We start from the raw sequence: 15,242 nt of genomic DNA, 5'->3' as shown, positions 1-15,242 counted from the left end.
TCAATTTAAGTACTACTACACTGCGTGCAAATACGTCCACTACAGCTACCTGAAAGCTAAATAGATACGCCATCTGTTGAACAATATTACAGCCTTCACGGTTTATCGGTGATTTGATTTTGCGAAGTTGGCCGCTCTGCAGGAAGCCATCTTGGATCGTAGTTCCGTTTCCAGCCGAGGTAGTGCGAATTTGCGGTCGGACCATAACATAACCTAAAGGTAGATTCCTTTCAGTTCAGAACCTTTTTCTCTATCTAAAATAGTACAATTAACAGTATTCAAAACCTTGATTTTGCCCATAGTTTTTTATGGGTTTGAAGGTTGATCTATAACACTAAGGGAGGAACGTGGACTGAGGGTGTTTGAGAACAGTGGCTGAGGAGAATATTTGGACCCAAATGGGATGAAATGCTAGGAGGCTGGAGAAAGTTCCACAAGGAGAAGAAATGGGCAGGGCATGTAGCCCCAATTTAAAAGACACACGGGGTTTTGGTAGGCAAACCAAATGGAAAGAGACAACCAGAAGATCTAGACGAGAATGGAATGGCATGGACTGGATTCATCTGGCTCAAGATTGGGACCAGTGGCAGGCCCTTGTGAACATGGTAATGAACCTTCAGGTTCTATAAAATGTTTGCAATTTCTTGAGTGACTGGGAAAATGTTGACTTCTCAGGAAGGACTCATCGTTTTGGAAGAGGAGGGCTATGTGACATGTCCTATGATGCTGCCAAAAGTACCTAATGGAGAAGTCCAGGAAGATTTTAAGGAGAATTGTAAGGAAATTCTTTATTGATGTATTTGGATTTAGAAAAGAGAACCATGATAGTGGCAGAACTTTCTTTTACAACATTATTGCCTCTGTAAGTGAATGATTCATAAAAGCATGAAAATATTTAGTGCTTTTCACAAGAGTGAATGAAGCAGCTCTCCATCATCCAATGTTCTTGTAGCGTATCAATCAGACTACAAATGTAACAGTGATTTAAGCGGCACTCATGGTTAAGGTCGATATTGCAGTTATTGTACAAAAGCTGTTCCTTTTAAGGTTCATCCATTCTCCCCCTCCTCATGGTGCTCTGTACTCTCAAAATGTCGGTGTTTACTCCAGTAAACTACCCTACATGGCTGGTAGCCCTAGAAGAATTAATTATAGGCCATAGTCAATGTTGGTTGAAACATAAAACCATGAAAATATGTACCAAATTTATATTTATGTTATCTTTTCAATTATCCTAACTTTTAAAGTTGTTTTCCTGTGATAGCATAATAGCATAGCAATTCAAGTAAAAGATTTTGTGAAACCATATCCATGTTGTGGTGTTTTCTTATGCATGCACATGCCATTGAAAATAGTTGACAGGATCTGCACAGATTGTTGAAGCTTGAGAAATTAGTCTTAACTTCATACAAGGCACATATTTATACATGCCAATAACTTCACTGTCATGAATATTCCTCTTAGTTATATGTCAGATTATTTTCTTCGTACACTGAGATTGAACTTCATGTAGATAATACGAAAAATCTGAGTTTTTGTTACATTGAATATTGTTCCAGTCAAGTGTGTTCTGGCATGCAGTATTCAACTTCTTCATTCATGGTTTATTTAATGATGCTTTCAGTTGTTCAGATTATATACTGTCAGATGACATTGACCTGGAGAGACTGAGGAAAATTATGAAGCACCTCTGTCAGGATAGCCTGCCTCTGGCTGAGATTTAAACTTGGGGTTATCATGAATATAGAGCAGAAGTACTAGCTGATTGACTGCATCATTCAGTGGCTCTCAGTAAAGCTGTTGCATAATATAATGTTATAATTTGTCGAACACTGAAAGTTGCTCATGTAGAATCAAACAGATTTCATCATTAAATTATTTGACTGTCACCCAGCTTGTTAACTTAATTCCTCTTATTGCCCACGTGATAATTAAATTCAGTTACATACTAGCAATGCTTTTTCACTCCCTGTTATATGTTATGGGCATTTCAGGAACATGAACTGTAGTCATTTTCTTTTCCATGTTGCAGGTAGAATGGTTCTAGTGCTGAGTGGCGTGCTACAGGAGGAGGTGCCTCCCAACACGCGGACCTTATTTCACAATCAACCATTTTATAAGGACTCGGCATCACAACTGCTTGCTATTCCTACAAAGGTGGTAGGATCTGTTGGCCTCCTCTATGTCCAGCAAAGGGAATTGGCAGTTACTGTACCCCATGACAGTATGTATCAGGCATTTAAGTGTGCATTGTAAGAATCCTCATAACTTTTATGCTTGAAAAGGATAGGCAGTTTGTGAGAATCAAGAAACAGAATGGGTACAAGTAGACATTATAAAATTCAATTTGAAATGTGCAACAAATTGTAGGATATATATTCATGTGTCTCTGAGTTTATGTTAGCCTGACTATGTCACAACACCCGTATGCTTCTTAGTAAGATTGTATTATTTGGAGCCAAGTGTGAATACGTAGACTTGGTTAAGTTAATGGTGGCTTTTATTAACTGGCTATTCTTCCTTACACCTCAAATATGGATGTTTTGGTGGAAAGTAATGTTTTCTTTTATTTTAGTCCTGTTAATATCTGACTGAAGTCATTCAAATGTTTCTTCAGCCAGAGTATGACATATGATTCTTGAAGGATGTTGTGACTTTGAATGATAGAGGATGTTATGGTCTATTTTAAGACTTAATTAGTTAACTTCTCATTGATGTAAATTCACAAAGAACTTCTTTTGTTTTTGTAATTTATTGGTGTGTTTACTACTAAAACTTACTGAAATGCATTGTTTAAGTTAGACCATATTTTTCTGTCTGCCTGTCCACAATTAATGTTCACGAACTGCTGAACAGATTTGTCCAAAATGAAATATTGGGAAATTGTCTTAAAATTTGTCAGCACCTTTCAATTGTTGCTTGTTTCGGGCAATATTAACAGGCACTTTGCACATGGTAGTGAGTGGATGTGGAATTCCTCATCCATTCACAATGGCCAAAGGTAAAATTATAGTCATCAGAATTGTTATGTTGTGTATATATTTCCTAACTTGTTTGTGATCAATTTCTTTGGTGGTTCTCTCATAGGTTTGATTACATGTATTTTTTCCATTGTTCCTGGTCTATTCTTTGTTCAGTCAGTATTTTGAAAACTTGATTGTGCATACAAATTAAACTTTTCTCCTTTACAGAAAATGTAAATATTCTTGGGTCAGATGACGTCACAACATGCATCGTTGCTCTCCGTCATTCAGGTAAGTGTTTAAATTATAAGTTGCAGTAACTGTCATACTGCAGCTCAACATATTAGACAGTATAATATGGAGTAAAATAGGCAGCGGAATTCACCATAAATCTGTCAGTGCCCGAAACATATTTATACTGATCTGAAAATCTGATGTATTGGAACCTGTCCTTTTTGAGATGAATCCAGTTCACATCCTGGTGAGACAGGTAGTAGATGCTGAGGAATAAATTAATGCTGTGCATTTCATTGTTTATGTAATTGTCTTTAGTTAGTGTATCTGGCACAGTCAATTTAGCAGAAACTTTATGTAGTTACAAATTGATACACTGTAACCAACATCCAGCTTCTCCTGTTGAGAATGCCTGTCTCTTCACCTGACCGCTCTTCATTCTTGGTCTTCCAGTATGTTGTCTTGAAGGCGTAGTTAAAGAATGATGACTGGCTGTCATTACAGGATCAGGAGCTGTGGCAGTAGCGCATTTGGATGGTGCTGGAACAGATGAGGGTGTTATGAACGTGATTCATAGAGTCCAGGAATTAGCCTTGGGTTATCCTGAGGGACGTCTAGAATTGCAGTTCATTGGTGGTTTTTTCAGATAGCCATAATTATTCGGAAGGGTTGTTCCACAGTATCATGCGTAAGTCATTATTTATTTTCCTTTGGAACAGTTTCATAAGTGTTGCTTGCCATATACAGTCTGCTTTAGATTTTAAAGGCAAATTGTCAGTGATCACATTAACATATCCAAATTGAATGAAGTTCTTAACATGCTTCCTCCCATATGAAGCTATGCAGACATATAGAAGGCTGTATGAGGGTCACCCCAAAAATAATGCCTATCTTTTTAGGCACATTAAAATCCCTATAGAGAGCCTATTAGAATTACTGTAAATCCATTTGTATGTGTGACAACTTGAGGAAATCTGAACAGATTTTTTTAAAAATTTAGTATTGTGAATTTTAAAAAAAAAATTGTTGAGCAAGTTCAGTTTTGGTTTGAAGTGAACATTGATAATGATCACTGTATATTTTCTATGAAAGATGTGATTACAATTGAAATTTGTGGTTCTTATCACATTTTAAGCAGGGCGATGTGATAACATTTTTGATTGTGAAGTGATAAGATCCAATAGAGATGAAGTTGTATAGAGATGATGGTGATGTTTGTGTGCATACAATAGAAAGATTGGTACAAAGCTCGGGGTCCACAGTGGCCGTGTCATCTGAGGTGTGGGCCTTGTTCCGCTTGGTTGCTGGGACCGTGGGTTCGAATCCCACTCAAGCCATGGATGTTTTTCCGCGTTTTTTTGGTGTTGTGCTGTCCTGTGTACAGGTAGAGGCCTTGTGATGGGCCGATCCCTCTTCCAAGGAGTCCTACCGAATGTCTATAGATCAAGCCAACGAAAAGTTGGGACCTGCAGTGCTCAGGCACTTGAAGAATGGGTCGTTTCCAGTATCCCCAGTATCCAGGTACAAAGCTCAAATTGGTAACAACTTGGACCTGAATTATAATTAATATTAATTTTATCATTAAATAAACAGATCTGAAATATGTATATTACCTGATAGTGGTCATATGAAAGTCCAATGCATTGTAAATAATTCCTCTAAAGAAATTATAAGAGAGTTGTAATATTTTTAATCACTTTTTGTTTCTATGGCATAGAACTGAAACACAGACTTCTTTCTGTTTCTTTATTTCAGCATCTAAAACATAAAGAGAAGTGTTGGTAAATATCTGGTGGAACATTTCTTCAGCAAGTAGCATATAAATGTTACTGTTTAAAGAACATGTTAAAATTGATTGCTTTTATTTATGGTTTGGCTGTTTTTCTGATCAGATCAGTGTTGACTTTGTACCAGCCAATATATTACTTAATTCTCATGACTTTATCACTATAATTTCCTTAATTGCATAATAGTCCTTCATTTTTCTGACAGAATATGCTGAAATTATATAGATAAAGCTATGTTAGAACAGAATAGAGAAACAAATTTTCTTTTGACTTATAGGAAGAGAAGTTTAGTAAAACCACTAAAGGTACGGCCTAATACCTGACAGGATTATGATGATGGTGATTGATAACAATATTTTGTTCTGTTTCGGAGTTACTAGACTTTTTAGGGCTTAAATGCATTGTGACTGCCTTTTTTACCCCAGAAGGAAAACTGATTTCTTTTCATGTTTATGAACTTGACAGGAGGTCAGAAAGAGGGCCTCATGTTATCATTATGTACAATGCAACTGACTACATCATGATAGCCACGATTGTGCGTCAAGGAGAAAAGCAGGACAGTAGAAGTTAATGTACAGTGGAAGCATTATGTTATATAGAAAATGTGAGATCATGAAGTGTTGTTAGACTTTTATGTATTCCATCATAATATACTAGCCAAAGTACATGTTGGCTTGACTTTTTATTTATAAAATGCAGAACCACTCTTTTCAGTAATGAAATAACAGATTTTACATAAAATTGCAGAAGAAACTGGAAATACTGCATTAAAAGAATGAGGATCAGAAAAATAAAATTAATATGTCAGTTCAGTGAAGGGAATTAGTGACGTTGACCCCTAAAGTGTTCGAAGCTTTTTTTGATTTTGATTTTGGTGTATCCTGTAATTTGTTTTGTTTGCTGACGTGGTATGCCTCTAAATCATGATAGATCCAAATATCTTTTTATACTTATTTTGCTAATGCAGTATTAAATAATCCACTGATCTGTTAGGCAGTCAGTCATGTATGTGGCTCCAATGTGTGACATTCAGAAAGCCTTAATGTACTTAATTAAATGTAAGTGGTTGCATAATATATAAAGCAAAAATCTTATTTAAATATTTTGGAATATCTCGAGATATTCCAAAAGCAGGGAAACTTGTGAATTAGAAGAGTCTGAACGTTTTTTGTTCTTTAGGCAGTGTTCTGATTAACACAGGTACTTCCTTTCAGATAAAAGAAATTACTCACTACATGCCCAATATAGTTATGATCAAAATCACAAGTCCATATTTGATTTTACTAGTGTGGTCTACTAGGTTATGTCCCTGAAGATAAACATGATATGTTCAAAATTATGTGGAGTAACATATTATCTCCAGTTTCAAGGTAGAATATTGAAGTGATATATTATTCCAAAACCATACAACCATTTACAAGACTGCTCAGCATCCTAACCTAGAGGACCACAATCCACACTGTCACCACTCTGAAAACCTAAAGGTTCATACAAAAACTGCTTATTTAGCTGACTGAATTAATTGAAGAGTTTGCCCACAACAAAAATGTGTTATAAATACCAGATTAAGGAATCAAAGTTTGTATTATGTGATATTTAAGGTTCTCACAGTGGTGGGTATGAAGATGACTGTCTCCTGGGTTGTTGCACCACGTAATGTTGTAGACATTTACCAGTGTTCCAGAGGTACTTGCTGCCTCCATCATCAGGGTTGATCATTGTGATGATAAAAGCAGCAAGCACCTCTGAAACACTGATAAAATTCTAGCAGACTACATGGTGTAACAACCCAGAAGATCGCTCTCTTTGTACTTGTATTATCTTTGTTAAACCAGCGTCTGTGAACTCTGCTCAATCTTTAACTCCAATATTAGCCGTGCATCACAGCATACTCACTGTCCAGTTGACCATTCATCAGAGTAGTGTACCTCTAAACCATTAAACCCCAGGTACAAGGTTTGAAGTTCCCTTTTCTCCTACAATAGAGAATAAGTGGTTACTATTCAGACAGTCATATGTTATAATTGTTACAGATTCCTTCCATAAGCAGTTAGTAGAGATTGATTTGATGCTTGCCTGTGTGGGAGAACTGAACACTACAAATTGTGGTGGTATTCATTGGTCAATACTTTACGGAGTTGGTGAGTTGAACAGAAAACAGTCCATCTTTTTTATTGCTCATTATGTCCAGTTGCAGATAGTTAAATTACTTTCTCTTACGCTCAGCAGAATATAGGAATAATCAAAATCTTGGTAATACTCAAGTATATCCAAAGTACCAATAATAGAATCGTAAAAGTCCTTATTTTGCCATGAAGCATGGAATTTGGTGTTGCATCCTCTAAAATATGTGATAACAGGTAAGAGGCTCCAGGAAATGAAGAAAAGTGAAAACATTTGGATAATCAGTTCATACAAATGTCTTTGTTACTGTCTTTTTTACATTTTATAAGAAAGCACAGAATGTCTGTTCCCTTTTCTCATTTATATTGGAATTTTTAATCAAGTATGACCCAAAATGATATATTTTGTTCTTGTGTTTATATCAAGTCCGTTCAGTACAGTCCTTGACAAGCTAATAATAGTCACTAATCTCATCAAGAAATTCCACACTTTTTATGGAACCTGATGGTTCATTACACTGTTGCAAGAGCCTGTAATTGATCCCTGTTCTGAATCCCGTGAGTCCACTCCATATCCTCATGCCTTACTTTTCTGAGTTTCATTTTAATGGTATACTTACACCTACATCTTGGTCTCTCAGTGGTCTCTTCCCTTCAGATAACCAACTTATATTCTGTATGTGTTTCTCATAGCTCCCATCCATGCTACATGCCTTGCCACTCTCATCCTACCTGATTTGGTCATCCTAATAATACTTAGAGGAGATAAGACTGTCACTCTGAACTTCCTGTCTTGTAATGTTCATCATCACATATGTATTTTAAGAAGGGAGATTAATCATGTGATATAAAATTCCAGTCAGTGAAGAACTGATTTTGATTTTGCTATAATTTATATAACAATTAAATTGACACTTCGTCTACTTAAAGCAGGTTTTTGTACCCATTCTCTCAGTTGTGAGATATTATACCATCAGCTTGTAAATTCCTATGTTTTAAATATTAATGTTTAATTTTCTTTTAGATTTTGGATGTGTACGATTGTCAGCTGGGATTGTTACGAATTGGACCATTTAATTATGATCCTCTGTGAGGTGTTGACCTCTGGTTAGAGCAGACAGATGATTTCATTTTCCAGCATTTGTCCACAGCACCAGAAGTAGAGCCACCTCATTTTGTCATGCAGTAGAATGTGTATGTTTAGCTTAATTTAAAATATAGTGTATTTGAATTACGGCGGTATAAAGCAGTGATTATGGAGCCATCCACTTAGTTGTGAAGAGAATTTCTTTCCCAATACAAGACTGCATTCAGAAAATAAACAGATTATCAGAAGGACAAGTGAATCACATTGTATATCAGTTGTATTTATAATTTTTACTGTTTGCACATTCAAATTGTCATATGCCACACAGTTCAATTAAATTTCTCTTAATTTCTTTATACAACATTTTAATTGTTAATAGCAGAGTTTAAACTGTCTGAATTAGAAGACGTACGTCTTTGTACTCACCATCATGAGAACCTCAGACCTTACATTTGAATTTTATGTAGCAGAAATGACAGGAGCATTATCAAGTGATAATAAATCAAAGTACTGAAAGATTAAGCATTAGATATCTATAGACTAAGTAATAAAATAAGGATTACTAACTGGAATTAACCTTTATTCTATTGTAATAAGGGATTTGCTGCCAGCCAGACTTGAACTCCAAAGGTTAATATTTGAGTGATAGGCTATTGTAATATGAGGTTAGTTGGATCAAGTATGTAAGACATAACACACAGACCATAAAGATTAATAGCTTGTATTATGCTGACAGGTGCGGGCAACATTGAAGTACATCCAAGACCATCCATTCCCAGATCTGACAGTGTTCTGTGATAAGTGGCCACTCCACTACTGGAGGGATGAAAACAGTGGAACGTGGGTTCCGATACAATATCGAAACACTAGTGTAAGAAACTGGACAAATTATCACTTCTTTTAACTTTGTTCCTGTAATGCAAGAAAATATATGAACATAACCTTATTTGTAAGTTAAAGTTCTGTAGATCAGACTTTCAGATATCTTCCGCTTCTTTGTTCGCTTCAGTCTCCAGGATGGTATGAAAGGTAATTTCTCTCTTTAAATATTTATTTTAAAAGAGGATGGGTTGGTTTGTTTCACTGCCACCAAGACTAAGGATGCCGCCACCATACGCTTCCTGGACAAATATTTTAAAGGAAGCATTGCCTCATGATATCATTAAGACGGAGTTAATGAACAAACACAATTAAATCTCTTTTCTTTAGAATGGTTCGCCCAGCCGCAAACAAACCATGACGAAGGAACTTGTAATGTTGATGAGGGGGTTCGAGGTGAACAGTCTGAGCAGAATAAAGAAGCAACAGGGGAATGACTAGTTATATTTTAAAAGAATTTGCAACTTGGGACCACTTTCTTAATTAAAGAAATATCAATTATATACCTGAATTCATTATGTTGTTGATGATGGTATCATTGATTGGTAATTACCACACAACACTTCTTCTTTTTCAATATTCCACACAATGATGTTACTGTCATCAAGACCACCCAAAGATATCAGACATTCACTGTCACAGGGAAAGGCAACTGACTCCACATGAACTTTGTGGATGTCATATTTAGATACAAGGTGACTAGTCTCAAAGCTCCACAGGATGACAGGTGCCAGACCAATGAGTAGCAAAGAGTGAAAATGGAGGAAAATCAGCACCACATGAACTTGAAGGTGGACATCAACGTTCTTAGGTCCTGAAGATTGAGGTAGCATGTTCCTCTGAAACACTGGTATCCACCCACAAGTTCACGTGGCATTACAAGACATGAGGTGTAAAGTGTTAAGAGAAGGCACAAACATGCAACATGTTTTATTTTTCAGTACATTCTGCTTCTTACGCTGGCCACACAGGTCTCATTCATAAGCAGTAAAGTGTTAATACTCTCCCTTAAACAATTCTCTCATCTCTCATACAAAATTCCCCCACTTTCTATGGGTTTCCTCAGTTACAGTAATTACTTTACTGAAAAAACCCTTTTATAGAAATTAGATCTAAATAATTAACGTCTTCGTCAACCATAATTCCTTAATATTTAAATATTCGGCAACAAATTATATTTGTCTGCAATATAATAAAACAATCAGTTGGGAAATAAAGTAATTATACCCCACAGTTATACATATATAAACAATTTCAAACATCTTTTGCAGCCATAGCAACGGAACAGTTGAATTCACGAACTATTTCAATGACGCCAATTCATGAAATCTAAATAGGGAGGATTGTTTTAATCAGTGACTAAGTAGATGATTCATAGCTATTACTACGTTATAACAGCAGAATTACACATAAGTGTCCCCTCTTAACCATACCATTTTGAAGGGTAAAGCGCTTTTCTTATTTTACATATATCTTTGAAAATAATCTCACACGCTTGTGTTGCGATGTTGGTAATAATGTGTACCGGGAGAGTTGTTTTGTTTTAACTTAACCGAAACTCAGCGGATACATAAACCTATTACTTACTGATTCTCAATTGTATTATAACTTCAATACCGACGTATATATCACTATAATAATGGTGGAGTGTTATTTAAAATTCTCAGTGCCAGAGGCTTACAAGATACCTCCGACAAGAAAATTATAACCTATATGGTAGCTTCCGTAACGTCATTGGATTTCCAAAACGAAGAAGAAATTAATAGGGCAATTGAAACTATTCATATAACGAACATGGTCAGTTAATGCTCCTGTAAGTAATTCTGGCTTGTTCTTAATATAAAATCCACGTTTTCCTTTTCCTTCATATAATGTTACAGATGGAGGTGCCTGACTTGGCGACATACATGCTTGAAGATGAACGCCTGGGAACGTTCAAAAGTTGGCCATTTAACGAAGATACTTCATGCAATGCCCGGAAGGTACAATATAAATATATTTCGTTGTAAACATATAAATTCCGGCCTGAATAAATATACAAACAAGTGTAGCAATGATTTGGAGGTGTGCTATTGCCTGCTTTTAGATGGCTGAGGCAGGTTATATTTTCTGCGGCTCGAAGGATGAACCTGACCTAGTTCAATGTCAAGTGTGCCTAAAGAAGCTGGATGGCTGGAAACAAGATGATGATCCCTGGTATGTGGAATTTTATTTTGAAAACTTGGTGAAAAGGGAAGGCTGGTGATGTTTCAGAACATTTGTTATGATACTGCTGGGTACAGCTGGATGCCAGTTTTTTGTTTTCATGTTGTTGCACAAACAAATACTTTTAAAAATCAGAAGATCACAAAATGTACATTTTTAATTAAATCAGTTCAGTTCAGTGGCAGCCATAGGCTGCAACATCAGTTCATGACCACTTTGAGGGAGAGGGAGACTCCAGTTGCAGTATGGCACTGCCACTGCCCAACTCTAACTTTTTCTGCAAATGTCTGGCAGTTGTTTCCTTCTTGAGCTGAATTGTCTCAACCAAAGTACTAATATCACTTAAGCCACGTGCCCTTCCATGTTTTGGTGACATTGAAGACAGCCGTAAGAATGTAGTCAGCAACAGCTATACTAGTAGAACTGTCATTCTCTTATCTGATACCCTTCATAAGTGAAACAGGATCTCAGAAAAGACTGAAGCCATATTTAAAGTATGGATTTTATGGCAAAAATTTAAGTTAAAATAGGTATAATTCACAATGCAATATTTCCTAACGTTTCTTGCTCTTTCTAGGAATGAACACAAGACACATTCTTCCTCTTGCTTGTTCGTCAAGATTGGGAAGAAAGATGCCGACTTGACAGTCTATAATCATTTCGATTTGTCCCTTGAAAGGACCAAAAATATTATGGTTTGTATACTTTGTTTACTTCCTGCATGGCAAATTTGAAGCAGTTGCAAAGTTGAACTGTTTTACAGACTGCAATCAAGTGTATGTACTTTTTATCACATGCAAGGAATTCAGCACCAGAGCATGAATTTCTGCTGCTAACAGAGTCTGGCGGCAAGTACATCTATAACTTTGGTCTAAATGTTAAAAGAGAATAAGCAAATTCTTTGTAGTGTTCATTGGGACTGTGAAGTGCTTCTGTTTTTGACTAAGCAGTTTATAATCTGTTCTTTCAGAAAGCAGAGCATGCTGAGCAGCGAGCTGCCTTCATAGAAAAGGCTAAAGAAGTGAGGAGGAAGATAATTAAGTTACATGAATCAAAAAAGTAAAATTACGAGTCACAAGAGACAGTTGAAATTCGGTAAACACGGGAAAGTAACTATTCTCTGTGCTTGAAATGAAATTTATTGCACCTGCCCTTACTTAAATCATTTACACATAACAAAATACTGTACAATTTTCTCTCTGAATAAAAATTTACTTGGATATTATCCATCGTCTAGTAAATATCCAAGTAAATTTTTATTCAATTGACTCTTCACCATCATCAAGAAGTTTCAGATTTGATAATTTTCTCTCTCTCTGTCACTTTTGTTAAAGTCAAATGTGCTCCTGACAGATCGGAAATTCTAGCTTTATAACCGTGATCTAGTGTCATCAGTTTTTGTTGTCTGAATAAATACATGAACTTACACTGGAGGGGCCCAGTTCATATTAACGGGTCAGTTTTGAAATAAGTAAAGAAATTTTGAAGCACCTATAATCATGAATGATGCAATTGTCCTGATGACAAAGCGTGCTGAACTTATTCAACTTCTTTTTTTGAGAACGTTATCATCAGTTTGTAGGCCAAGACATTTTGTCGTTCTGCTCGTTCAGTTGCTTTACATTTCTAGTGAGAGACGCTCCAGAAATACACAGTTAAAGCATGCCTAATAAGAGTGATAATTGTGCGGATTAAACATTTCTAGAGAAACAATACCAAGATAGATGTTAATGCCTGTTCTATCGGCAAATCATACAACAAGAATTGTTAAATGGTTTGCCTGAATAGAAGGTGAAATGTGCAGAATAAGATATTATTTTTGAAAATGTTCCAAATATTTGGCATGAGAGTAAATTGATTTGCTAGTGAAAATTGTGTCTGAGTTGCATGTAAAAGGGCTAATAATAAATTAAATAATTTAATTTGTAAATTCTAAGTAATAATAACTCAGAGTAACTTAGTTAAGAAATTATTTGTGATACTTTCATTGCAATAATACTTCTTAGATAATGATAAAATTTGACTGTGAATCATGAACATAACCTGAGAAATTCCAGAAGCAGAGTACAAGTTTTTCTAACGATTTTTATAACTACCAAAATGTTGAAACATTCTCTGCATTGTTTAAATTATGTGTCTAGTCAGTCACTTTGTGTCATTTTATAATTTAAAATATTGGAAAAAATACTGTGATACCAATATTACATGTTCCAACCTTAAACAAATGGCATTTTTAAGAAAGTTTCTTGTCCAGAAGTGGCCCATTAGACCTAACACAGTAAGTTTGTGGATGTCTGTTGTGCTTGGAACTGTGATTCCAGGAAATTTATGATATAATTTTCTCTGGCACTTATTAGTTGAACCAAGTTCATACTGAAGAATATGTTCAAAAGAAAATTGAATCATATAAGCACATAACATTTTATGTTAGAAACAGTTGCACGGCTGTGTGAATAATTTTAGTGGTAGTTGCTGTTAGTCCTTGGCAATGACTTGCAGTTACTGCAAGGAGCATTGGAAACAGTGCATATTCATAAATTGACATGTTTATTGATCACCCTTGTGTTTTTAATCCTCATCTTCTCTCACCAATTTATATTTGAAATGTTAGTCTACTATATTTGCTGTCGTGTTTCCGTATTGGTCTGAAGTGTAAGAACATTTTGTCCAGTTTTGCTTCTTAAGGTCATCTTAACAAATGTTTAGGTCAGTTTCTTTATAAACAGAATGAATTTGTTGAAATTTCTTTCGAGGCTCATAAATTTTATTTGTTATGTATAATAGATTACAGTTTTACATGAAAGTCTGCAGTTTTAAGTGGGATTTGTATTTCAGCAATCCTTTTTTACGTAAAACTGCTACCCATATTTCTAAGAAGAAAGGTTTTATGTACATATGCTTACTGGTTGTCCCATAAGTTCAACACCACAGGAGAGCTATGTTATTTGGCTGAATATGGAAAATGTAAAGACGAAGAATTGTCGTAAATCTTGTGTTTCCAATCTGAAATGCTGCAATTTTTTACCTAGGGCGAGCCGTTACTGTGCTACACTCTGCATTATCGATAGTAGAAAGTTATGACAGTGTTGCCACATTGACATGACAGCGAAAGGGGAATGTCTTCCCAGAGTAGGGAAATGCTGTAGTGAAGGAGACATGGATATTACAGGAAATACAAATGAATGAACTCAGTGGTGAAGTGTCATGTCAATGTAGCAACATTTCCGTAACTTTATTATTGATGATATAAAGAATGTTGCACCATAATGGCTTGTCATAGGTAAAAGATGCCAACACTTAAAATTGAAAACACATTATTTGCAACAACATTGTCATTATTTTTATTATTATTATTTATAGTTCTCCTATGGCCAAAGACTTATGGACACACTGTATTGAATCACAGTTCTTACAGACTGTTCTAGAGAAGTGTTGAGTGACAAGAGTGGGCATTAGTAAGATTGTAATAGTGTGGAATGTGTTTAAAATAAAATTTCCATTAGTTTTTAGATATCCAGGGTTTGTTTTATATTATTTTATATCTGTGGAACAAAGCTCAGTAGAATCAATAGTTTCAGAGTTTTAATATTTGTTTTGTAGGGGGACAATTCTTCCTCTAATGTTGTTTGAGAAATATTTACTTGTTTTCCTTTAGAGTAAACAATTGCTGCAGTATGTTAGAAGTTCACAAACGTTTCACACGTCCTTGCTGCCTTATCGTCAGGGCGATCGCAATAGTAAAGTTCTACCAGACTACACGGCGATACAACACAGAAGACAGTTATCTTCTTACATCTTACTGGTATGTTGAACATAGTCTGAAGTACATTTGTTGTTCACTGATAAAAGCTGAACATAATGTCACTTACCAGCTCCAGGCAAGAACTGTCACTGCATGTAAGTTTTTATTGTTTTATGGAGTGATGCTTGACTCGTATCGGGAAATCCACGAAGTTTTTGGCGG

At 35.6% G+C, this 15,242-nt stretch overlaps 1 protein-coding gene and 1 pseudogene across 2 annotated transcripts in view; both read left to right on the top strand.

The window, feature by feature from the left end:
• Window positions 1-611: 611 nt before the first annotated feature.
• Window positions 612-8,766, top strand: LOC147871635 (protein N-terminal asparagine amidohydrolase-like; annotated as a pseudogene). The gene is made up of 6 exons (XR_015538536.1): window positions 612-775; window positions 2,033-2,224; window positions 3,192-3,254; window positions 3,702-3,885; window positions 7,018-7,125; window positions 8,132-8,766. The product of XR_015538536.1 is annotated as a protein N-terminal asparagine amidohydrolase-like (transcript).
• Window positions 8,767-10,557: 1,791 nt separating this feature from the next.
• The window catches only part of LOC147871627 (kelch-like protein 10), a 128,746-nt gene continuing 124,061 nt past the window's right edge, over window positions 10,558-15,242 (top strand). Inside the window, exons 1-6 of the mRNA XM_087360528.1 lie at window positions 10,558-10,870; window positions 10,954-11,055; window positions 11,160-11,269; window positions 11,856-11,973; window positions 12,249-12,299; window positions 14,934-15,080. Of these exons, the coding sequence (XP_087216654.1) occupies window positions 10,787-10,870; window positions 10,954-11,055; window positions 11,160-11,269; window positions 11,856-11,973; window positions 12,249-12,299; window positions 14,934-15,080 (612 nt within the window). The 5' untranslated portion in view covers window positions 10,558-10,786. The remainder of the gene's footprint in view (window positions 10,871-10,953; window positions 11,056-11,159; window positions 11,270-11,855; window positions 11,974-12,248; window positions 12,300-14,933; window positions 15,081-15,242) is intronic.

The sequence above is a fragment of the Zootermopsis nevadensis genome, unplaced genomic scaffold, assembly GCF_977971745.1.
Source record: "Zootermopsis nevadensis isolate Lab colony 2312 unplaced genomic scaffold, Znev_1.0 Znev_ptg000045l, whole genome shotgun sequence".
Classification (NCBI taxonomy): Eukaryota; Metazoa; Arthropoda; class Insecta; order Blattodea; family Termopsidae; genus Zootermopsis; species Zootermopsis nevadensis.
This window is presented reverse-complemented; position numbering and strand designations above follow the sequence as displayed.